Below are 27,301 nucleotides of genomic sequence, written 5' to 3'. Positions count from 1 at the left end.
ATGTGCCGTAATTACCATTAGAGGGATTACCTTATTTCCAAAATACGCGTGAAAATTAAGAAATAACCAATTTTGAATAACGAAATTGATATTTTGAATAGTGGAATGGACTGGTGCGACCCTTTAGTACATGTACCTAATTATAGATATACATTATACTTCATTCAAAAGCTTATGAAGAGATAAACAAAAGGTATAATCGATATGTTCAGCAACGCATATTAGATGAGTAACAAAGGAACTAAACATCGAAATTCGCTTGAACATTAAGAAATAGCTTATTTTGAATAACGGAATGGACTGCTGCAAGCCGTTAGCCCCTTATTTATGCAAAATTAATAACCAAATTAAAGCTTATTGATAAAGGAAAAAATTGAGTATTATTGATATGTGCCGTAATGACCATTAAAGTGGTGAGGAAGGACCTAATGTCCAAAATACGCATGATAGAGAAATAAACGGAGTATAAACGATATGTGCGACAATGACCATAAAGAAAATCAAGAAATAGCCAATTATGTATATGAAATGGATATTGATTTATAGCATGGACTGCTGCCACTATTTAGCCTCTAATTATAGATATGCCTTATAGCTCATTCGCAAGCTTATTAAGAGAGGGAAAAAAATATAAAGTCGATATGTTCTGCAACACATATTAGAGGAATAACGAAGGATCTTAACATCGAAATTCGCTTGAACATTAAGAAATAGCTTATTTTAAATAATGAAATGGACTGCTGCAAGCCCTCAGTCTTTATTAAGGCAACATGTATAGAGGAATAGAGTGACTTTAAACGATATGTTCAGCAATGCATATTAGAGGAGTAACGAAGGAATTAATCATCGAAATACCCTTGAACATTAAGAAATAGCTTATTTTGAATAACGGAATGGACAGAAAACCTGTCAGATAGAAAGATAGCTGTTTCGTCGATGTATTTCCACACCACCTATTATTCAGATTTTTAAAAGATATAAATATGCTAAAAGGGCATGTGTGTCAGAAGTCACCTTAAAACAAATGTCTTAATATTAAAAGAAATAAGAAATGCATCTATTTGCTTTAATTATATTATAATTGTGCAGATCAGAAGATCTTTCTATCATGTCTATATAGCATGTTTTTGAATGATATTTCCCAGTTCAAAGTGTTTTATTAAAACCATATATTTAACACCAAAACAAAATTTTAATTCCAAATTAATACTCGGATACAAACACTTTGGTTTGTTTTGAGACTAAGAATTGAGCGGGAAATGTAACTGTAAGCTATACATTATAAATCATCATGTGTTAACCCAACTAACATGTTTATTTAGATAGTGTCGAAAAATGTTGCGACAGAAGCGGGAAATATAACTGTAAGCAATTATACATAACATGCTGATTACGCATTTCTCACGGATATTTGATACAGGGAAGGTCGTTGTTTTATCATCTCAACCACAAGTACACATTCCATCGTCTAGTTTCCGCTGCAATTTATAATTAATCGACAGTGCTCGATATCATTCTTAAGTATTTTACGTCACCGATAAAGGATTAGATATAAAAAAAAATCAAAAAATTATTAAATAAATATGATACTTTAAATCTTTTTCATTAATAATATGATACTTTAAGTCTTTTTTCTAACTATTTTAACACATCGACCATCTTTTCATTTTTAAAAGAAACCATGTATATTGAAAAAAAGAATATGTTAGTTTGTTCCAGGGTGTTTATATCCTTCGATTTGGAAAACAAATGTTTGTTCCAAGCAAATATAACTATGCCCCCTTGAAAAGATGAATATTGGGGCTAAAAAATATTTGGTTTTTATTTAGAATTTTTTTTTATTATTTCATGATTCAAAATAAGCTATTTTATAATTTTCACCCGTATTTTGATTTTTAGGTACTTCATAACTCCTCTAATATGCGTTGCGGAACATATTTACTATATACCTTTTGTTCATCTTTTAATAGGCTTTCGAATGAGGTAAAAGGTATATTTGTATTTAGGGGCTGAAGTGTTGCAGCAATCCAATCCATTATTCAAATTATCCATTCAATTGTTCAAAATTGGCTATTTCTTAATTTTCACGCGTATTTTGGCATTTTGGTCCTATGTAACCGTGTGGGTTTTCTATCAATAGCTTTCACATGGAGTTTTTAAAGTTTTCCTAATTTAGGAACTGAGTCATTGCCTCTAAATAAAGTTGTTATTACTGACCAGTCACAGCAGTTCATTCTTTTATTAAAAAGAACTATGTCTTAATGTTTATATAAAAAAGATGTGGTATGATTTCCAATGAGATAACGGTCCATAAGAGATTTAAATGACACAGAATACACATTATGTATATTTCGACATGTTAGATCCTTCGTTTCTCCTCTAATATGCGTTGCGGAACATACTAACTACATATATTTTGTTCTTCTATTGATAGGCTTTCGAATGAGGTATCATGTAAATATGTAATTATGGGTTGAAGGGTCACAGCAATCCATTGCATCATTCAAAATTGGCAATTTCTTAATCTTCACGGTTATTTTAATTTGTGCTCCGTAATCTCGAGCTCCCTAATGGTCATTGCGGCACATATTATTTATAACCTAAACCATTTTGTTTCTCGGTCAATGGACTTTCAAATGGTTATAACGTTTTCCTTAATTAGGGGCTGACGTTCTCAGCAGTCCATTTCATTATTTAAAATAAGCTACATTTGTATTTCTTAATGTTTACATGTACATTGTATTTCGATTTTTAGATCCTTCGTTACTCTCCGCGTTGCGTAGTATATACGATTTGTTCCTCTATGATTAAGCTTTCGAATGAGCTTGAAGGTATTTCTGTAATTATAAGGCTGAAGGGTCACAGCAGTTCATGTCATTATTTCAAAATATTCATTCCGTTATTCAAAATTGGCAATTTCTTTCTTTTCACGCATTTAAGTCATCCATTACCTCTCTAATGGTCATTGAGGGACATATTATTTAAACATTTTATTTCTCTATCAATTAGCTTTCACATGGTGTATAAAGTTTTCCTTCATAAGGGGCTTACGGGTCGCATCAGTCCATTCCATTATTCAGAGTAAGCTATTAATAAAGCCATAATGTTCACCCGTATTTCGATTTTTAGGTCCTTCATTACTCCTCTGATATACGCTACATTTGGTGACCTTCGGCTGTTGTGTTTTCTATGGTCGGGTTGTTTGACACATTCCCAATTTTATTGCAGATCATATTGACAAAATATCTTTTGTTCCTCTTGTAATAGGCTTTCAAATGAGATATAAAGTCATATGTAATTAGGGCTGAAGGTTCACATCAGTCCATTACATTATTAAAAATATCCATTCCAGTTTTCAAAATTGTTTATTTCTTAATTTTCATGCACTCTAAAAATTGTGTTTAGAGCCTAAACACTTTCCTAAACACATTTGTGAAACCGATTTTTGACATGTTTTAAATCTAAACATGTTTAATATTTAATGTGCTAACAGCCTAAACGTGTCAAGCTATAAAGTGCTTAGACTGTAAACATGTTTAGATGTAAAGTGTTTAGACTAGAAACATGTTTTGCTAAAATGTGCTTAGACTGTAAACATGTTTAGTTGTAAAGTGTTGTATCTGGAAACATGTTTAGTTCTGAAGTGTTTTGTCAGGAAACACGTTTAGCTGTGAAGTGTTTTGAATGTAAACATGTTTAGACCATAAAGGGTCGTGAAGAAACATGTTTATCGTTTTAGTGCGATAAGCCGTTACTTCATACATAAGACCCCAAATAAACTAATATTCCGGAAGGCTAGACTGTAAAACGTAAGATAGCTTTCAATACTACATGTGTTCATACCATCACAAAAGGAGCCAAACGCATCAAACTAAGAAACTTGAATTTCCAATTCAAATTGATTGTGACTAATACCTTTTCAATCTGAATGAGTATTTTCTTTAATTCAATTGTCAACATTCGACTATTGCATTTTTTCTTCATTTCAAATATTCATTAAACAGTCTAGAACTTTTGAAATGAAATTATTATTATACTAATTCTAGGATTAAAAACAAAATTACAAGATATATGAAACAAAGGAATTTATGTAATTGTTTATTTCCAGTTAATCATTGAACACAATCAAATATAAACTCATAAAATCATAAATTCATAGCAACGTACATATACATAATATTGACCAATCAAAACCATTTGAAAATGTCCTGTTTTCATTTTACAAGTCAATAAGAGCTTCTCCTTTCTTAGTACCCAACTGCTGGTCACTGGCCTGAAAGATAGAAAAATATTGATAAGCAACTAAGTAGAATTAATCTAAAAATATAAGTATACGAACTACAACACCAAAAAGTAAATGCATGATTTAAGATCAAGATAACAACATTAGAACCGTGGTATAAAAGCATAAATGTACTGATGAGTAAATTGATATTTTTAATATAAAACTTCTTTTCATGCTTAATATCATTCATTTGATCAAATATATATTGACATTTTTAAAATCAAATACACTTCGGATTCTTACCTAGCAATATAGTTGCTACTGTGCATTATCTCCTCTTTTAGCATGTCAAGACAAATGATTTCCTCTGCACTTCTCTCATCTAGAATAAAACAATACATATCAATAAAAATATAAGAAAGCACAACGGCTTATAACTATTGAAGAAAAACAAGCATTCTTTTTATTTATTTTGAGCAAATGTTGATTGTGCATTTAGGAAGTGCTTACTAAAGCAATGAACTCGATATGACAATGGTTTTGCGAATGATGCACTCTGCAGATTCCGCTTCCCTTCATGTTCCATTATAATCTGCCGAGGAGTACCAAAGGAAAATTGTCCTCACGAACTCCTTTCCAAGAACATATATATATATATAATAATAATAAGTGCTAGCTTGCATGATAGAACATTAAACAACTCTTTATCTTTACACAGGATAGTTTGAACACTAAAATCTCTTACAAGCACTTGTTTCGTGGGATGGTTCCCCCTTTTTTTTCTCCTGCATTGACTATACGGTAGTGTACTTGTACATAATACTTATTACTGTCAATAATCATTTAAAATTGGCAGTACAAAATAAAAATCAGTATAATTATAACTCCTTACCTTTCTGAAACAGTTAAGTTACGGTCAGTTATGGTCAGAAGTAAACAGCGTGGCCTTTGACTTCGGGTTCTTTGTTTCTTCTTCCCGCTCAAAAATTAGCACGTGGTATGCATGCCGTCTTCGGCCTAAATGTGTTGTAATTCTAAGCGTGTTTAGGAAAGTGTCTAAATATTGAAAGTGCTTAGAATTTAAACACGTTTAGCTTCATATACTTGACGATGTAGCTAAACATGTTTAGCACAACAACATGTTTATTGCAAAGTGCTGAGAGCCAAAACATGTTTAGTGCGAAGTGCTGAGAGCCAAAACATGTTTAGTTTTTAATGCTTAGAAATTAAACACTTTCCTAAGCACATAAGTCTTGCAACACGTTTAAATTCTAAGCACTATTTTTACAGTGCGCACGCGTATTTTTGTATTTTGCTCCTCCGTTACACATCTAATTGTCATTGGGGCACATATTAGCTATAAACATTTTGTTCCTCTATTTATAACCTGGCAAATGGTGTATAAAGTTTCCCTTAAGTAGGAGCTTACGGGTTGCAGGAGTTAATTTCATGATTCAAAAAAAGCTATTTTATAATGTTCACCCGTATTTCGATTTTTAGGTACTTCATTTCTCCTCCAATATGCGTTGCGGAACATATTAACTATATACCTTTTGTTCCTCTATAATTAAGCTTTCGAATGAGGTTAAGGGTATTTCTGTAATTAGGGGCTGAAGGGTAACAGTAGCTCATGTCATTATTTCAAAATATTCATTCCATTATTCAAAATTGGCAATTTCTTTCTTTTCACTCATTTAATTCCTCCGTTACCTCTCTTATGGTCATTGAATGACGTATTACTAATACATTTTGTTTCTCTATCAATAAGCTTTCACGTAGTGTATAAAGTTTTCTTTTATAAGGGGCTGACAGGTCGCATCAGTCCATTCCATTATTCAGAGTAAGCTATCAATAAAACCATATAATGTTCACCCGTATTTCGATTTTTTAGGTCCTTCATTACTCCTCTGATATACGCTACATTGAAAACCTGTTGGTGACCTTCGGCTGTTGTGTTTTCTATGGTCGGGTTGTTTGACACATTCCCCATTTCCATTCTCAATTTTATTACAGATCATATTGACTAAATATATGTTGTTCCTCTTGTAGTAGGCTTTAATGAGATTTAAAGTCATATGGAGTTAGGTCTGACGGTTCACATCAGTCCATTACATTATTAAAAATATCCATTTCAATTTTTCAAAATTGTCTATTACTTAATATTTAGGTCCTCCATAACCCTTTTAATTGTCATTAGGGCAGTCCCCGCACATCTATATTATCTATAAACATTTTGTTCCTCTATTTATAACCTTGCAAATGGTGTATAAAGTTTTCCTTAATTATAGGGGCTTATGGGTTGCAGAAGTTCATTTCATGATTTAAAATAAGCTATTTTATAATGTTCACCCGTATTTCGATTTTTTAAAGGTAGTTCTTTACTCCTCCAATATGCGTTGCGGAACATATTAACTATATACGTTCTGTTACTCTTTTAATAGGCTTTCGAATGAGGTAAAATGTTTATTTGTAATTAGGATCTGAACTATCGAAGCAATCCATTGCATTATTAAAAATTGGCTTTTTTATTTTCACGCGCATTTTGGCATTTTGGTCCCCTGTAACCCTATTAAAACGTCATTGTGGTTTCTCTATCAGTAAACTATCTCATTGTCTATAAAGTTTTCCCTAATTAGGGCATGAGTTACTGCCTCTGAATAACGATACTATTACTGACGAGTCGTAGCAGTTCATTATATTATTAAAAAAGCTATTTCATAATGTTTATGTATATTTTGACATTAAGATCCTTTGTTACTCCTGTAATATGCGTTGCGGAACATATTAACTACATACATTTTGTTCCGCTATTAATAGGCTTTCTAATGAGGTATTATGTATATCTGTAATTAGGGGTTGAAGGATCACAGTAATCCATTCCATGCGTACATGTTATATCTAAAATAAGCTACAGTTGTATTTTTTAATGCTCGCATGTATTTCGATTTTTTGTCTTTCGTTACTCCCCCGCATTACATTTTAACTATACAGTTTTTGTTCCTCTATAATTAAGCTTTCGAATGAGGTTAAAGGTATTTCTTAAATTAGGGGCTGAAGGGTGGCAACAGATCATGACATTATTCATCCATGCTTTCATTCAAAATTCTTTCTTTTCACGCGTATTTTTGTCAATTAGATCCTCCGTAACCCTTCTAATGGTCATTGCGACAGCAATGAACTTTCAAATGGTCTCAACGTTTTCCTGAATTAAGGGATGAAATGTCGCAGCAGTTCATTCCATCATTTAAGAGAATTTAATCTATTACTTAATGTTAATGCGTATTTCGATATGAAGGTATCGTTACTCCTCTAATATGCGTTGTGGAACACAGTAACTATGTACCTTTTTTCCTCAATTAATAAACTTTTGAATAAGGTATATATAAAGTATATCTGTAATTAGGGACTGAAGTGTCGTTGCAGTCCATTCCATTACTTAAAATATCCATTCCATTATAATCAAAATTGGCCATTTCTTCCTTGTCTTGCGTGTTTTTTCCGTAACCCATGTAGCAATCATTGTGACACAATCGACATGGTTTATAATCAGTGGATAAATAACAGCAAATGTCAAGTGAAAATACATATTTAAAAATAACCTTAATCTTATATATGTCTTGGTTTTCAGGTCGTCCATACATTTAACCTTCACTTTTTATCTTGAAAACAGAAATACAAACTATATCATTATTCATTATACATCCCTTAACATTGAATTTTGACTACTGAAAAATTAATAATGGACATACATCAGTGCAATGCTTTCTGGTCTTAAATTGTCTGATCTAGCCAAAAAATCCTTGTTAAAAATTCTGCATGACCTCCTACGGCACCTATAAGTAGTTAAAGATTTGATTTTACTAAACAAATTATTTTAATTTATGACCTGCATGCACGTATCGCTTAGAAAACGGCCATATACCATAAAGTCAATATTAATCATCGATGTAATTTGCTCTATGGGATGTTTGAAATTTCAACGGAGGCAATTTTTTGGCATGACAAGCCAGCCTCTTAGCGATAAAAGAATATTTTGAAAGAACTTAGCATTTTGCTACCTTTTATTCTTCAGTTCGTTTTTAAAACCTCTTTGTTTCTCCAATTTGAAAAATAGAAAATAAAACTATATATCAAACGAAAACTGAATAAAGTGAGAAACAAGTTTCTTTCATTAGTGAAAAATACTGCTTCCTTACTTATTTCAGAGTTTGAACACTTGGTGCTTAGTTTCACTTCATTCGTAGTTGACAAAGATGGACAGATTCCATGTCGAAGGTCAGTGTCTCTCTCCGGGCGTCCAAGTTTTTCTCTACATGCCATGAAATAGCGAATAATGATAAAAGTGGCGTTAAAGACCAACAATGAACACACCAATCATTAGATATCCTTCGCGTTTCACAAACAGATCATAGTTTTGTTAAACATAAATATTATTATTTGAAATTGAATTTGACAATAGAAATTTCCTCGAATCGTTTAATGGTGAATCCGGATAACACTGTAATATGTACCGCTGGATATAAACGGGCTCAAACTTTAATAATTTTCAACAACTAGTGGAATAGATATTTTTAAAGCAAAACTATCTTAATGTTTTGTCAGCTACCTTTAGGAAAGCAATAAGTAATGAGAAGATATATAAGATTTCCAAGGATAAGGTTACATTTCTTACTCAAAGTCGACACCTAATAATGTAGAATATCTATTTCCAATAGAAAAGAGTAATTCTGAGAATAAATAAAGCAATCGCTATTCAAAAGGAGCATTCGCTAACTGAGAAGACATGTTTGGAGGGTTGAGATCTCGAAAAACATGTTAAACCCCGCCGCAATTTGCCTCTGTCCCAAGTCAGGGGTCTCTGGCCTCTATGAGTCTTTTATTCTTAGTTTCTTGTGTATAATTCGGAGTTTAGTATGACGTCCATTATCACTGAACTATATATAATATACATTTTGTTAAGGGACCGGCTAAAGGACACCTCCGTGTGTGGAAGTTTCTCGATACATTGAAGACCCATTGGTGGCCTTCGGCTGTTGTCTGCTCTATGGTCGGGTTGTTGTCGCTTTGACACATTCTCCATTTCCATTCTCAATTTTATGTCTTTGACTAGCAATACTTTGAACCACTGACAACGGTCTCTTTAACGATCCCATGCTCAAAAATGACAAAACTAGAACAAAGTATATTGTCCCTGCTAGCCTGAATAGTGTAGGTTTCAGCTCGAGAGTTCCCACTAAAGGCATTTGTTTTTTTAGATAAAAAGATTTGTGATACCCAGTCTACAAAATCAAACAAAAGTTCAAAATCTGACTCTCGTCTGTACTAATTGTTTCATTGGCAATTATACTACATTTTCTCATTATTATGTTGCTGCATAAATGTCTTTAAGGATGAAACTTCTGTTGGTGGTTACGGTTCGGAGATGGGCTATTCTGCCCTTGTCAGATTTCTCATACAAGTGTTTCTATATTAGTATTCTAGTTAGAAGAAAATAGCTTGCAGTTATCCGCTATCTCAAGAAGTTACACATTTGCATTAAATAACATGCGATGAAATAAACACTTGAAATGAGTGAAATTCTAAAGATGTCGTAGACATGTTGATTTATTAATTGATTAGGATAAGATATCTTGGTTTTCAGTTGATTGCATCCGTGTCGTTCTCTCACAAGTACAAATGAAGATCTCGATCATTGTTCTGTTTATTTCTGTGTCATTTTGTCTCTTGTGGAGGGTAATCACACCTGAAGATCTCGATCATTGTTCTGTTTATTTCTGTGTCATTTTGTCTCTTGTGGAGGGTAATCACACCACCTCGTCGTTTTATAAGTACAGAAAATCTTGGAAAGCTCATTTTTAATTGTTTTATTTTTTCTTTAATCGAATATTACAATCGTTACACCATTTTCCAAAGTCATGAATGCTTGGCGCCTTAAACATGATTTTACCCTGTCACATTATGTATATATATCTATATATATATATATGTGTCTGTTCTTATTTAGGAGCCTGTAAACCAGTGGTTGTCATTTATTGCTGTATATCATATTTGTTTTCCGTTCATTGTTTTAGTACATATGTCATTTTTTTTATTTGTCATTTTGGAGCCTTTTATAGTTGACTGTACGGCATGGGTTTTACTCATTGTTGAAGCCCGTGCGCACGTGGCGACCTAATGTAAATCTGTAAATTTCAGCGTCATTTGGTCTCTTGTAGAGTGTTGTCTCATTGGCAACCATACCATGTATTCATTTTTTTTAAATACCAGTTTATAGGTAGTCAATTGCACCAGAAAAAAAACTTAATATGGGGAATTCTATATGTGCATGTACCAAGTTAGTAGCCTGTAAAAATCTGTATTCTTGCATTTATTGCTATGTATCATAATATTTTTCCGCTGTTGTTGTACATAAGTTGTTTTATATTTGTCATTTTGCCATTTTGAGGCCTTTCATAGCTTACTATATGTGGTGTGGGTTTTGTTCATTTTTGAAGACCGTACGTTAACTAATAGTTGTATAATTTTTGTGCATTTGTTCTCTGACCATGTGGAGATTTGTCTCATTGGCAATCATACCAAATCTTCCTATATAAATATACTAGTTAAGCATGTTTTGTAAGGGAAACCCCGAACGATTACACGGTTAAATAACTGGTGAAAAACTTCATGGATTGTAGAGTTAAATTATCTCAGTGAAGTTAGATATGTCGATGTTAATCCAATTGCGTACCATATATCATTAATATAAGGGACCTATAATCATGATAATCAAACTTTAAATCGTGCCAGTAACATAGACGAAAAGTTCCAGTCAATGAACAGTACACTATGCGGACTGTGGCGACTGGGCCATGTACTCTGCGGCATAGAAATGAGATGTTCTAATATTATTTCAACTGCATACCAAATATTATGACTGAGCAGCTTTATATGGGTCCATCTTTGATTGACAGACATTCCATCACAACTTCAACATTGAAAGTATATATAATATATAAGCAAAAGTTTCAAAATCGACCATGCATTCATATAATATTCACGGATATGAGTTTTGCTAATGCTAATACATCTGCAAGTTTTTGTTAATTAGTATCGTCCTGAATTTCATGAAATATTGTCCAGTGGACGTGAAGCAAACAACTTATATCCATACATTGTTTTTGATATTTAGTCTATTATATCATAACGCAAGAAATCAAAACCATCCAATAGTCATTTTTTTCGGTTTAAATCTAAACGTCATTCTTGTGTTGGTAACAGTTTGACATTATTACATTGAAAAAAAAACCAACAGTTAATATTGTTTTATAAGTCTCACTATAGGTTATTAGAACAAAATGAGTATGGTTAGATTATTAAATGCATGTGTAAACCTAATATTATATGTAAAACTGAAGTTTCTTTTCAATTTCCTTCATTCTTTTTTAATGCATTAAATGTATGTGTATAGATAATTTGTCAAAGTTGTCCCATTCCTAGAACATGTACTATATTTTTCTATCTTTGAGTGGTTATCAGAAAATCCTAAAACCTTAGAACTTGTTGTTTTAGCATATGTTATTATCTGCATGCCATAACAGATTAATAGCTTTACTTTGCCTTTTTATAACTGAGAAAAAATCTCAACGGCTTAGATCATGCAGGACTGTATCTTACTGATGTAAAGCTTAAAAAAATACAAATCATAATACTAAATTACATCTCTTCGCACCTTTTGATAAAACTGTTGCATATAAATGTTTAACTCAATTGATATGTATTTACTTAGTCGTTGCTAATGATATAAGTTCGAGAACTTTAGACGGTGCATCATTGAACTGAATTGACCTGCGTAGGCGTAGGTACAATAAAGCTGTCATTTCACTTATCAAGCTTTTAACCACATAACGGTAACCAATTCATCATGCATGCTGATTTTGAGCACGCGTCTAATCGTTACAGTCCCTTTAACAAATACCGCTGTTATAAAAGACCTTTAATAGATAATCAGGAGCGTAGCTTACGTTGAGGCAACCGATGCAACTGCCTCAGTAAAAAACAAATCCTTCACTGTATTTTCTTTTAAATGATTATTGCAGCAAACTGGCTACTAAACAATAATGTAGCAACTTGTTATGTCTTGTTGGCGTGGTTATTGATTCATACCCTTTACGAATTATTCAAGACTTATGGGAACATTTGAATTAACTTTCCCTCCTCTACTTGGAAATACCCTTTACGGTAGTTTTCTGTAATTCAAGTTTGTCAGAGTAAAAGGAAATCGACAACAGATTTATTTTGTCCTACCCCATTGCAAGCGAAAACAGTGAGTAGAATAGATGAGGATGCAACTCACGAGTCACCCGATCAAATCACTTTACCATTGAATTAGGTCAATTAGTTTATTTTGTGTCAGAATAATTTCTAGTATATGAGGGCCTGGGTGAGGTTTTAAGAAAACAGAAAAATCGGTCCTGAAATTAATTTAAATTTGAAAGAATATGGATTTAAAATGGTGCTAACTTATAAAATAAAGGAAAATCAAATTATTGGCGACAATGATTAAAAAATAAATATTTGATAATCCCATTCTAAGCATTCAAACCCTCATTTATAACCGTTGACATGTTCCCCTACGACTATGTTCATTGACTTTGGTACTAAACAAAACAAAATATGCATTTACATTTATATATATATTATAGTGCACAGAAAATAATTTATATGTTGTGGTTCTGAAGTTTTATTCTCGCTATTTTAAATTCATAGTACGTTTTCACAAGCAGGGAATTTAAAATATTTAAAGGAATCACTAATTCCAGAGAAATATGTCTGTTAGTTAATACATAATGTCAGTTTGTATATATATAAAAAAAAATCAACCGAATGCTGTTCATTTATAATGAAGACTTCAGAATAAAGTAAATCTTAGTTATTCCCCGGTTGGCATGTTCATCGTGAATGAAAAAAAAAGTTAAAAATCATTCAATATGTAATTTCAAGACCTTCGAAGGAATACACCACCAAAACAAGTGCCGTGCTACACTTTACATATAGCATATGTTTTTCTCCTTGTTTATCCTGAAATTCGTTTGTTCAATCCAGCAGTCATTTTGTGGTGATTATCTATAATTCGTTGATTCGTGACCTACGACCAAACATATTATCATCACTAAACTTATTACAAATAAACCTTAATATTTGCGTTTTTTTTCTGTATTGAACATTTTGTACAGGTTTCTTCTATCCATCGAGCAAGGTCATGCTATCTTGTGATATGACGTGTGATGTACAGCCAACTATATTAGAGTGTACTACGGCTTGGAAATATATTGGGAGACATTAGGCATTTGAGCTGGCTTTCTGCTGGGAACAGTATGTCAATATACATATATATGTACATATGTTCCTGCTTTTTGTAACTGCTAGCAAGTCAGGAAACTGACTTTTCATTGGTTGTCTAATGTGATACCTTCACCGTCGTATTTTGTTATTTTTATAGCTTTGAGTATAGATAGTAAGGCATATAATAAACATTATTATGATGAAATAACATTGAACAGCAACTGTGCCCCCCCCCCCTGACCCCCTGCCTCGGTATGAACAGAAGGCAAGCTACGCCACTGGATATTTTCAGCTTCCTTTTTTTAATCATTAATTAGAATATTCATTCTTCCGACTTAGGTATCTTGTTATTTAAAAAGATGTCTTTGTTTTAGGTTGAATTTCTGTAATAAATAGGATTTTACCGAAAAGCACTAAACTTAAATATTTTGATATACGTAATTCCAGAAACATCTCTTATTATTTATTATATGGGATGTGATATGACTGTTGTTTCTCTATTACTATCTAATATTTGAGACCATTCAGGTAAATGGTATTTTTTTTCAATCAGATTTTCAATCGGTTTTGTCTTAAACTACTACATATAAATTCAACATATTTTTACTTAATATATAACATAAAAATATAAAATCAATTTACACTAGTACAAAAACTGTCTGTAATAAAAAAAAAAAAAAATCCTCTAGATCTAAATAATCGAGGTCCCGAATTTACAGAAATTTAAATCCCGACATCCCGAAATTAGAAAAAATAAATCTTGGATCCCGAAAGGGTCAATCCCGAAATCCCGAGCTTATAAACACCTGATCCCGACGTCCCTAAAAAGTCAAGCCCTCTCCCTCTGCCATGTAATTATCAAAATTTTCCGAGCTTAAAAACAGCCGATCCCGACGTCCCTAAAAAGTCCTGCCCTCTCCCTCTGCCATGTAATTATCAAAATTTTCGTGTTTATGCTGCACACAGCAGAATTTGTTTTCTTTCTTGATACTCAACCCAAACAACTCAGACTAAATGATCTCATTAAACATATTGCGGATAGCCATTTAATAAAAAATTAGTATAGAAACTAACTAACTAAAGTTTATTCAGTACAAAATCCAGCACAAAAGGATCATCGCTGAAACACTTGAGCACATATAAAAAAAAAATTAAAAAAACAAACAAACAAAAATCATGAAACTGTTATTTGAATTATAGAAAAAAGATATCAGTTTCCCTTTGTGATCCTTTATGTATCCAAACCAAAATTGTAAAACAAAACAACAGTTCTTTGATTTGCAAAGAACGACAATAAATTCTATGTTATCATTATTTGAACTGATGAAGGTTATACAAAAAAAAAAAAAAAAAAAAAGAAACATTTTCTCATTCGGCAATCCTTGGTAGAATCCGCTACTCTCCTTCCTAGATGAGGATAAAATCGTCCGAGTTGAGACGAAGACAAGTTTTAGAACTATGTAGATAAGAACATGACAATTGCCATTACATTTACAGTGCGTGCCTAGATCGTAAACGTCGCACAAAGTGCTATAATATATAGATACGATGATGTCTTAAAAACCTTTTTATTAGATTTTATGATGTAAAACGACAAATTCTATGCGTGGATTAAGTTTTTAGACACTATGAACGTTTTATTCGATTTTGATGAAAACAGAGTCTCTGATGAAAAGACAAAGTGTTTTTAGCTTTTACTGAGAGCCTTAGTCTATACTGTGACTGTGTTATAGTAGTCTCAGGTCTATATTGTGAAAGGCGAACTATTTTAGATTTTAATGCTGCAAGCTTGTTATTCTTTTTACCAGTGCGAACGTGAGCGTGAGTGAAGTAATTTATTTTACAACATTTATCTTTAAGAATGAACTATTTTACTATTTTACTACGTAAACATATATAATCCCCCTGTATATATGTCCGGTAACTAGCCTATTAAACGCAACTAAGAATACATACTACAAGCTATACGTGCAACTAGAAAGTGATCCTGTATATATTAGTGGAGGATATAGTGTACATATTATATTCCTACATTCGTGGTGGTGGGTTTTGTTCTACACGCCGTAACGGTGTGGTTGTCCTACAAAGGATGTGAAGATTTAAAAGAAGAAGTTTACCTTATCTCCCTTCCAGAACTATTTATAGGTGGCGCTGTATACAGCATGGATGCTGATTTGTTTTGTGCATACAGAGTATAGTTTCAGTAAATTACATCCACATGGCGCAAAATTATTTAGTAAAGTTGTTTGATTGCCACAGGGATGTTACATCATATCTCAAAAGGTTAGGACTGAAATGTGGGCAGAGACAGAACAGAACAGAACAGAACATATTTTGGGCTGTTGTTGTTACAGCTTATTCGAAAACAATAAAAAAATATAGGTCACCGATGAGTTAAAAAAGATATTTCAATTTTTATGCCAAAAAATGGCATTTTTGCACCAAAGGGAGATAATTTGAAGCTTTTTCAATGGCATCTACATTTTAAAAGTCTGCTGGGGCCAACACGAATTGATTTTTTGGAATGATTTTTGTACCATATGATAAAGTAACAGCTACTTAAGGTAATCAATAAAATTTGTAATGAAAAATTAATGTTTAATTTTTTTCTGAAAATCTTATACCCGCGAGCCTCCTTAAGGGCCCACAAGGGGCATACAGAGCATACATGAATAAGGAAAAAGAACATTGATTTGCATAGATACATGGATACAAACAATTTTTTTACATACAGTTACAATACAATTACTAACTCATATTCACAAGATTTTACAGCTGAAATTCTGTCGGAAGGCAATATAATCGCTATGCGGATAATTTGGGCAGTTTTTGTTTAAAATTAATTATGTGGGTTTGTGGTCTAGTATTTAAGACCGATGGCTACAGTGCTAAAGGTCCCAGGTTCGATCTTGACTCGGGGCGCTGGAAATTCAGTACCATAAGTAGGGTGATTTTCATCCTCCCACACACATCTCGGGGACCTAGACCGGAATGGGTATCCAACCGTAGTCTAAAATCGGTCATCTTGTCAGTTCGTTAGGTATTTGTGTTTGAACTTACATAATGTAAGACATGGGGAAACTACGCATTGACGTCACTACAGCGTAGAAAAACAGTGTTGAATACGTTTTTTTCTGCACTTTTGAATAAAAAAACATTTCTTAAGGTATGTTTTCATACACCTTATCGCTAATCCTGGCTGACCCGGCCGCTTGAACTTTTGACGTCAACAACAATCACTTTTTCATTGTGGTGTCAGATATTTTGCTTTATGAAGTCAAAATTTTATGGGAACCTGTGTGATATCCAGTAATAGCAGACAAATAGCGATAAGGTGTATTGTTGTTCCCAATTATTGCTAAAAAATGCCAATTTTCTAATGCTCATTTCGATCCTGATTTCCTATTGTCTAAAAACATTCTAGAACTTCACAAAATACCACTTCCGGCATCCATTGCTTTGTGTACATTGTTAATGTTAATTATCACTGAACTAGTATATATGTAAGATTCAAAGCTATGTCCAGCCTCAAATCTATGTCCTTTCAGCAAATCTATGTCCTTTTTAATATTGCGTCATAGACGTTCCAAATATTCATCCTTTACTGTCTTTTTAGTAAATAAATATGTGCAGTTTCATTTTTGAAGGCGGCATACAATATTAACACATAAGTCATGTAAAGATTTTAACCACATACATGGAGAAATGACTTAATAAAAAAAGTCATAAGACCGTACTTTAAACAATATTATAAATACCAGCGAAATAATTTAGCCAGATTTACTTAACCATAAACTATATTTGAGCCCTTGCACACACATGGAGAACACATACCAACTTAATATTAAATTAAGGGAAATGACTTATATTATTGGAGGTTTCTCAACATCTTAGGAACGAACGAAAATTGCCCTAACTTAACGTTACTTGCCATAACAAGAAAAGAGGCAGAAATAATTTATTTAATAATATTGGACTATCGGCTGTGTTCTTCTTCCTTTTGAAATGTCTTTTATTTAAAAAAGAATATATATTATACATGCTGTATTTTTTAAGACCATTTAGCATGTTTAGAGTCGTAGACATATCATACTGACTTGATATATATCATATAATATACAATTTATGGTTCAATCAATGACAGTTGGAAATCTTATTTATTGAAAAATTTTGTGAAAGAATATAAAATATTTAGACCAAGGACATTTATAAAAATATGCACCTTTCAACAAGAATACACAAAACTATTACTTTAGGCCTTTTTTTTTTAATTAGTTGGTTTACGGATCCGCCGACCCGATTTTGTTTAAAAGTGAAATAAAATTAAAATTTTGATTTCGTGTTGTTTTTTATTCCGCCGACCCGATTTTTCGAGTGCTGTGAATAAAAAAATCCGAGGCGTTCCAAAACGTTTTGTCTGTGTCAATAAAGCGTTTGTAGTGAACGGCGTATTTTGAAAAGCTTCGAAATGACGCAGACGAATTCAAAAACCCAACGAGGGAGGACCATGGAGTCTGACGGCTTCATCTACTTTCAGTTGAATATTAACTTTGATGGTCAACGTACTGAGAGCACTTTTATCAAATGCAAACCTAAGCAAACAATCGGCGATGCCATATTCGACAATATGGCTGATGAAAATGTTGCCATTGTCAAGGTACAAACAGTTTCGCCACCAAACAAAACTAGGGCAGACACCCCTACCAGTACACCCGTAGAAGTGCTTGCGTCCTTTGGGGCAAAAATTATATTTGTTGATGTAAATGAAGGAGCACCTCCAGAAAAAAGTGCAAAGCTGAACATGGATGATAAATTTAATGCTTTTTCAATCCTACTCAAAGCACAGAAAAAATACGACGCATTGCCAACTCAAAGGTATATACATACAAATACATGGTTTTATAATATAGAATTTTAAAGAATGGTAATGTGGAATATGTCAATGAGACCTCAACCCAATGAACAAGAATGAAATATAAATCAGTAGACCCTTATACTTCAGGGCAGACTAAGGCAAACCCATGCTCTCCAATAGCTGATAAACAAATGTTTGACTTCAAATTAAAGTGTCAAGGTGTTTAAACTAAATTTAGCCTCTCTGACAAGACTCAAATTATTTCTTCTCTTGAAGACTCATATATTTTATATTTAATTCAACAAAAAAATACTGGTATACTAAAGGAGTCAGAATAATGTGTTTGGGTAAGGTAACATATCTTTGGGGGAACTGTTACCTTGTGAGCTACCACATTTAAATTCTGGCTCAGTGTGTCAGTTTAGCATTTCATTTCTCATTATCATATTCTCATCCTAATTATGCATCTGATTAGCCACTAGACATTAAACAACAATTGACCATCCATCCATCAAATGCAAAGCATATCAAGATAAGAGCTAAACTATTTCTCCTCCTCAACCCCTGTAATGTCATGAATGAACGGCATTTTTTTTTTTTTTTTTCCTCCAACTCAAATTTTTCAGAACAGTTATACGTGAACAAAAAAAAAATCTAAGATTGCTATTTTATTTTTATTTTTTTTACCTCCTCCGACCCTAACCTTTGACACTAGTTGTCCGTAAACCAACTAATTAAAAAAAAAAGGCCTTACGATTGGTCGAGTGCTCCTGTATATTTCTGTAACCTTTTCCTAAAAGATAATTTTCTTTTAAATAAATAGTGGTGTTCACGACATATTTATCCAAGATACTCTTGAGCATGTAAATGACGCTCATGCATACGCTCATGCGTATCAGCAAGTCGGACTACTTGGACCTAGTGCACCTTAAGACTATCCTGTTCGGTGCTTTATTTTAGGAGACAGTCTATACCCAAACAATCCTCCTTTATTCGTTCCATATTTATAAAGGATGTGTCGATATAATAAAAGAAAAATACTAAACTTGTGTCATATTAATCACTTTTCAATCCGTTATCAAACGCTAATTAATCTTGTCGTGAAATTCATGGAATACTTGCCACTGAACGTTTAACATCAAACAATCAATCAAATACAAACCAGACGCGCCAATTGTTTTTAACATTAACATTACATAACAATGATCTTTTAAAATGGATTAGGCAGATAAATGAAAAGCATATACGACATGTAAACAAACGAAACTCAACGTAAGAATATGTAACATTCAACAATAGAAAACAAATTGGAACACTAATGTTTACCCACAAAAATAAAATACAAGGTTGCAAAAAGACTTTGATGTTGAGAAACGTTTTATAAAACAAAAAACCTACAATGCCGAACTTATTAGATGGGCATAAATGTGCACATGGCGAAACAAACTGGAAAAAGGATTTAAAACATTACACAGATTTGAGGCCTTATCTTTTTTAACGGACATAGATTTGCAAATGACGTCACGATTGAAAATCGGACACAGATTTGAGGCTGAATCTTTTTTACGGACATAGATTAGCGATGGACGTCACAATGGGGCATAAATTTGAGAAACAGACACAGATTTGAGGTCGTACACAGACCTGAGGTTTACATATATATTTATTTAGCAGTCAGGGGACTTACTGAAATAAGTGATTTTTAAATCACTTATTTGAGTAGCAAATTCGAGGTTTTGTCACAAATTGGGATTTTGTAGTTTTTTCAAAATTTTAAACACATAGGTTTAAATAACATCTTTTAATTAGTAAAATTAAAAAATATGAACTTTTTGCTTCTTTTAAGTAGCAAGTTTTATGCCTTTGATGCTATCATTTACCTGAAAATTCTATTTTAGTTGAAAAAATACTATAATAATGGCTTTACATAATGAACTGATACTTTCTTAAAAGATTTTTCACAGCAGTGGGAGTATTTTTCCTGTGAAGTTCAAGGTTTCATCTTTCAGATTATGTAATAAAATTCTACTGTTCGCGATAAAAATTTCACTGTTCGGGGGTGTTGAAATTAGTGGGGGTTATTAAAAGAATGATACTTAAAGAAGTGATTTTTGGGAAGGAAATTAAGGTCTGATACTTAAACAAGTGATTTTTATTTCATTATCCTAGATTCAGTACAAGGTCATCACCTGAAATGACCTGGTCATCCTAGACAACACAGATGTTGGTTCTGATAAGTTTAGAAACATAATTAGTCCCTGGATCATTAGTATTCTATATTTAAAGCTACACTAATATTAAATCACTTCTTCTAGTGATTTATTTGTACTACTTAAATAGGTGATTATTAAAGAAAGACAACTCTAACTTCCAACCTTTATGGAAATAATGTTACTTGAATCAGTGATTTAGAAAATCACTTGTTTAAGTAAGTCCCCTGACTGTTTAGGGGACATCTGAAGGATGAGGGAATTTCTGGCTGCATTGAAGACCTCAATATGTGATACAAGGGGAAAATATTAATGAATTTAAAAAAATATTATAATCAAACGATTGTGTAATTACAATGAGTAGTTTTTATACGACCACAAAAATTTTAATTTTTCGTCGTATATTGCTATCACGTTGGCGTCGTCGTCGTCCGAATACTTTTAGTTTTCGCACTCTAACTTGAGTAAAAGTGAATAGAAATCGATGAAATTTTGACACAAGGTTTATGACCACAAAAGGAAGGTTGGGATTGATTTTGGGAGTTGAGGTCCCAACATTTTAGGAATTAGGGGCCAAAAAGGGCCCAAATAAGCATTTTCTTGGTTTTTCGCACAATAACTTTAGTATAAGTAAATAGAAATCAGTGAAATTTAAACACAAGGTTTATGACCACAAAAGGAAGGTTGGGATTGATTTTGGGAGTTGAGGTCCCAACAGTTTAGGAATTAGGGGCCAAAAAGGGGCCCAAATAAGCATTATTCTTGGTTTTCGCACCATAATTTACGTAAATAGAAATCTATGAAATTTAAACACAAGATTTATGACCATAAAAGGAAGGTTGGGTTTGATTTTGGGAGTTTTGGTCCCAACAGTTTTCTTTAGGAATAAGGGCCCAAAGGGTCCAAAATTGAACTTTGTTTGATTTCATCAAAAATTGAATAATTGGGGTTCTTTGATATGCTAAATCTAACTGTGTATGTAGATTCTTAATTTTTGGTCCCGTTTTCAAATTGGTCTACATTAAGGTCCAAAGGGTCAAAAATTAAACTTAGTTTGATTTTGACAAACATTGAATCCTTGGGGTTCTTTAATATGTTGAATCTAAAAATGTACATGTACTTAGATTTTTTATTATTGGCCCAGTTTTCAAGTTGGTCCAAATCAGGGTCCAAAATTAAACTTTTTTTGATTTCATCAAAAATTGAATAATTGGGGTTCTTTGATATGCCAAATCTAACTGTGTATGTAGATTCTTAATTTTTGGTCCCGTTTTCAAATTGGTCTACATTAAAGTTCACAGGGTCCAAAATTAAACTAAATTTGATTTTAACAAAAATTGAATTCTTATGCTTTTTTGATATGCTGAATCTAAACATGTACTTAGATTTTTGTTTATGGGCCCAGTTTTCAAGTTTGTTCAAATCAGGATCCAAAATTATTATATTAAGAATTGTGCAATAGCAAGAAATTTTCAATTGCACAGTATTCAGCAATAGCAAGAAATCTTCAATTGCACAGTATTGTGCAATAGCAAGAAATTTTCAATTGCTCAGTATTGCGCAATAGCAAGAAATCTTCAATTGCACAGTATTGTGCAATAGTAAATATTTTCAATTGCACAGTATTGCGCAATAGCCAGAAATATCTAATTGCACAATATTGTGCAATAGCAAGAAATTTTCAATTGATTGGAGTTATCTTTCTTTGTCCAGAATAGTAATTGAGTCAACTTAAATCATTGTTTTATACAATATACAATGTATATTCACTTTTACTACCAACTGATAAATTAAAACAATCTTTACCATTCACTGATAACAAGCACCTTTTGTTACATTTTAATATTTTATGATGTATTTAAATGAGTAGTTATTGTTGCAAACTCCATTAGAAATTTGAATTGAGATCAGTTTTGGAAAAAGGGAAAGGGGTGTGTGAAAAAAAGGGGGGGCGGGTTAAATTTTTCTCATTTGCTCAAAGGCAAAAACAAATTTTTAAGTTCATTAGACCACATTCATTCTGTGTCAGAAACCTATGCTGTGTCAACTATTTAATCACAATCCAAATTTAGAGCTGTATCCAGCTTGAATGTTGTGTCCATACTTGCCCCAACCGTCCAGGGTTCAACCTGTGCGGTCGTATAAAGCTGCGCCCTGCGGAGCATCTGGTTGAGTTATCAATTTTTAAAATTTTATTACCAATCAACATTATCCAGTCAGTCTTTTTAGGCAAAATTTTTAGAAAATGGGTGAGGGGTACAAAAAATGATTTTACCAGAAGCATGTACATCCCATATCTCTTTTTTCTTTTCAAATTTCTTAGATATGTATTTTCTCAATCATTTATAACAAAGAAGTTAAAAAAATATGCATTTTGTTCTTCAAACACACAAATTTACAAAATCGACAGCATGGTGAATTTGACTCAAAAAGCATCAAAATATGATAAAACTTTCTTATATTAATACCTACCTATGTATAGTAATTTTAATTTAAACTTATTCAGATTCAGTGGTGGATCCAGCCATTTTAAAGGGGGGGGGGGGGGGTCCCCAACACAGAGTAAAGGGTGGATTCTAACTATATGCTCCCATTCAAATGCATTGATCGGCCAAAAAAAAGGGGGGATTCCAACTTTCGGAACCCCCCCCCCCCCTCTGGATCCGCCACTGCAGATTGGTCCTCTTCATCTTAATTGAAAGTATGAACAATGATGAAAAAAAGTTTAATTGTGGATTTGGGTGTTTTTTTCATGATAATAGCCCAAAAATAGGTAAAAATTGATGAAAAATGGGAAAATCATGAAAATTTGGTACTTTAAAAGGGCTGTAGCTAAACATTGCTAAAAAAGAAGTGCACCACCATATGATTTATAATGTCTTTACAAGACTTATAAACCCAAAAATCACTCAGAGGTGTGCATCCTTAATTCAATTTAAATATTTTCATAATTTCATTTTATTTCAGCACAATTACACTGTAAGTGGTCAAGTAACATCAAGCCAAGTAAACGTGTGCAATAATCCAAATTTAATTGTACGACAGTCTCCTGATTCATACAGCACACCTGCAGGATCAAATGTATCTACTTTGAAGCAACTCACAGAGTCCCATTGCATAACAACTGAAGAATATGAAGTCAATTATCCTATGGTAAGTTATCAGAGAGTGTTGGCAGTTTCTTAAAACGTTGGAGATTTGTTTGCCTCACCTACTATAGTAGAGGGAATTATGTTTTCTGGATATTTGTTAATTTGTAATCTTTTTATCTATCTATAGTAGAACTTGTAAACATGAGAATTGTATTGAAAGCAAATGTCAAAATTAATGTTCGTCTTATATTTGTAGGTCAGACCCAGACGTGAATTTCTTGACCGTCATTGTACTTAAACAAGTAGGTGCATCATGGGAAGTGTTAACCAGAAAAGAGGTAAAAATTTCTCTGAATTCAGAAATTATTTCCATGATTTTATTAATGCCAAAACTGCACAGCACCAGGTTTCACAATAATTAAAGCTTTTATTCATATTTTCAGTAGTGATTTTATCTTTATTGCAATCAACATATTTAAGTACTGTAAACATAATAATAAATGAAGAAATTTATGTCAAGTTTTTATTATTCATGTTATTGTAAAAATGCTACCATATCAATTTTGACACTATAAAAACTTGCATTCTTAATTTCAACTGGTTTATGTGTAAATTGAAGGTCTGTAGTTATCTGAAGGATTACATTGGTAGCAGACAGTTGTATAATCAGAATGACCCTAGTATCGTGTTCTGTAAAAAAGATCCTCTGGGAAAAGTATTTGGAGTTGATAAGTTTACCTTCACAGAAGCAACGTAAGTATTTATCTATAATTGTATACATTATCACTGAACTAGTATACATATTTGTTTAGGGGACAGCTGAAGGACTCCTCAGGATGCTGGAGTTTCTCTTTGCATTGAAGACCCATTGGTGGCGTTCCACTGTTGTTGGCTCTATGGGCAAGTTGATGTCTCTTTGACACATTCCCCATTTCCATTCTCAATTTTATGTATATGTATATAATATGCATGTTCTGTACCATTGAGGCCACATTTAAAAGAATGTCTGTTTCCCCTCCCCCGGGTCTACTCTTTGTAAACAAACCAGGCAGACAGGTAAATTTTTTTTCCATGGTTTGACTTGTCCACTGGAGGCCACTTATCAGTTGTTAGTGCTCAATTTGAGTGTATTTATTTAGATTATCAATCCTTTTGCTTTCAAGCACTATTCAAAATATGCACATTTAGTGCATAAAACTAATGTAGCATTAAAGTGTATATTTACTTCTTTCTGATTTGACAGTTATTAAAGCTTTTATTAATAACATATTTTAAAGTACAGCTATTTTTAGAACCAGGCAGATCTTAAAAAAAGTGATTCATCCAATATTCCAATTCTCAGTTTTTTGTGTATAAATATCTTCACTACAGTATTAAAGATAAGAATATACAAAAAAAATCACCAACAAATAGTAATACAAATAAAAATAATGATATTAAATCACTAGTTGTTCCTATCATTCCTTTGTAAATTGCACACTATTGAATGATGCTTATTTGGATGAACAACTAAGAACCCAGTATAATTATACACCAAATTGAAGTTTTATAACTTTTCTATGTTTATCATGTAAACATGGTAAAAGTGTGTTTTTTTTTAATAAAAGTGTAGAAAAAGAAATTTAGTTTGCCTGAAATTATCTCCCTTTTCCCGTAAAATTATGGAGCTCTCTTACTTGAAAACCATAAAATGTCTATTGTTAATATTCCATATCAACAACTATGGAAGCAGACGTTGAGATGAGATGCAGTTTCTCATGCTTTAGTAATGTAAAATGTGATACATCAATCTTCTATCCCGCTGAAAACGCTGTGATTTTGTAAAAGGAATGCATTAAGGATATAAGAAATCACCTAATTTCTAACAAACTGGGAAAATTTACAAATTTAAATGAGGGACATTTAATTTGCTTTCGGGCTGGAATATTTTCTGTCATGGGAGAATATTTGGGGTGTCCGAACCACAGGTATTCTCTCGGTATGAAGTGGAGGAGGAGCAGCATATTATGTGGTCATCCTGACCACAAGGGTAAATCCAAGCCTGAATCCGACCGGGCAGTCACGCCTCAGATAAGCCACCACCTTTTGAGAACCAGAGGAGTTGTGCTTCCAATAGGATCAGGTAATCATCTCAAGTTTAAAGATAATTAGGAGGCTGTTTGATAACTTAATAAAACTTAAGAACCCAAGCCTTTAATTTGCAGTGTAGTACTGACAATTTTTATACGACCGCAAAATTTGAAAAAATTTTCGTCGTATATTGCTATCACGTTGGCGTCGTCGTCGTCGTCGTCGTCGTCCGAATACTTTTAGTTTTCGCACTCTAACTTTAGTAAAAGTGAATGGAAATCTATGAAATTTTAACACAAGGTTTATGACCACAAAAGGAAGGTTGGTATTGATTTTGGGAGTTTTGGTCCCAACATTTTAGGAATTAGGGGCCAAAAAGGGCCCAAATAAGCATTTTCTTGGTTTTCGCACTATAACTTTAGTTTAAGTTAATAGAAATCTATGAAATTTTGACACAAGGTTTATGACCACAAAAGAACGGTTGGGATTGATTTTGGGAGTTTAGGTTTCAACAGTTTAGGAATTAGGGGCCAAAAAAGGGCCCAAATAAGCATTATTCTTGGTTTTCGCACAATAACTTTAGTTTAAGTAAATAGAAATCAATGAAATTTAAACACAATGTTAATGACTACAAAAGGAAGGTTGGTATTGATTTTGGGAGTTAACGTCCCAACAGTTTAGGAATTAGGGGCCAAAAAGGGACCCAAATAAGCATTTTTCTTGGTTTTCGCACCATAACGTTAGTATAAGTAAATAGAAATCTATGAAATTTAAACACAAGGTTTATGACCATAAAAGGAAGGTTGGTATTGATTTTGGGAGTTTTGGTCCCAACAGAATAAGGGGCCCAAAGGGTCCAAAATTAAACTTTGTTTGATTTCATCAAAATTGAATAATTGGGGTTCTTTGATATGCCGAATCTAACTGTCATGACTGTGTATGTAGATTCTTAACTTTTGGTCCCGTTTTCAAATTGGTCTACATTAAGGTCCAAAGGGTCCAAAATTAAACTTAGTTTGATTTTGACAAAAAATGAATCAGTTAGGTTCTTTGATATGCTGAATCTAAAAATGTACTTAGATTCTTGATTATTGGCCCAGTTTTCAAGTTGGTCCAAATCGGGGTCCAAAATTAAACTTTGTTTGATTTCATCAAAAATTGAATAAATGGGGTTCTTTGATATACCAAATCTAACTGTGTATGTAGATTCTTCATTTTTGGTCCTGTTTTCAAATTGGTCTACACTAAAGTCCAAAGGGTCCAAAATTAAACTTAGTCTGATTTCAACAAAAATTGAAATCTTGGGGTTCTTTGATATGCTGAATCCAAAAATGTACTTAGATTTTTTATTATGGGCCCAGTTTTCAAGTTGGTCCAAATCAGGATCTAAAATTATTATATTAAGTGTTGTGCAATAGCAAGTCTTTTCAATTGCACAGTATTGCGCAATGGCAAGAAATATCTAATTGCACAATATTGTGAAATAGCAAATTTTTTTTTAATTAGAGTTATCTTTCTTTGTCCA

General features: G+C 32.7%; 1 protein-coding gene and 1 long non-coding RNA gene across 2 annotated transcripts in view; one reads left to right on the top strand and one right to left on the bottom strand.

Annotated features, from left to right (window-relative positions):
• Window positions 1-4,085: 4,085 nt before the first annotated feature.
• Window positions 4,086-5,277, bottom strand: LOC139526049 (uncharacterized). Its single transcript, XR_011665105.1, has 3 exons — window positions 5,118-5,277; window positions 4,529-4,607; window positions 4,086-4,273 (listed from the first exon to the last, which is right to left on the bottom strand). It is a non-coding gene; the product is annotated as an uncharacterized lncRNA (long non-coding RNA).
• A 10,134-nt stretch (window positions 5,278-15,411) lies between these two features.
• LOC139527456 (uncharacterized) overlaps window positions 15,412-27,301 on the top strand; it is a 31,394-nt gene continuing 19,504 nt past the window's right edge. Inside the window, exons 1-4 of the mRNA XM_071322924.1 lie at window positions 15,412-15,832; window positions 23,582-23,767; window positions 23,963-24,044; window positions 24,326-25,828. Of these exons, the coding sequence (XP_071179025.1) occupies window positions 25,642-25,828 (187 nt within the window). The 5' untranslated portion in view covers window positions 15,412-15,832; window positions 23,582-23,767; window positions 23,963-24,044; window positions 24,326-25,641. The remainder of the gene's footprint in view (window positions 15,833-23,581; window positions 23,768-23,962; window positions 24,045-24,325; window positions 25,829-27,301) is intronic.

The sequence above is a fragment of the Mytilus edulis genome, chromosome 6 (assembly GCF_963676685.1).
Source record: "Mytilus edulis chromosome 6, xbMytEdul2.2, whole genome shotgun sequence".
Classification (NCBI taxonomy): Eukaryota; Metazoa; Mollusca; class Bivalvia; order Mytilida; family Mytilidae; genus Mytilus; species Mytilus edulis.
This window is presented reverse-complemented; position numbering and strand designations above follow the sequence as displayed.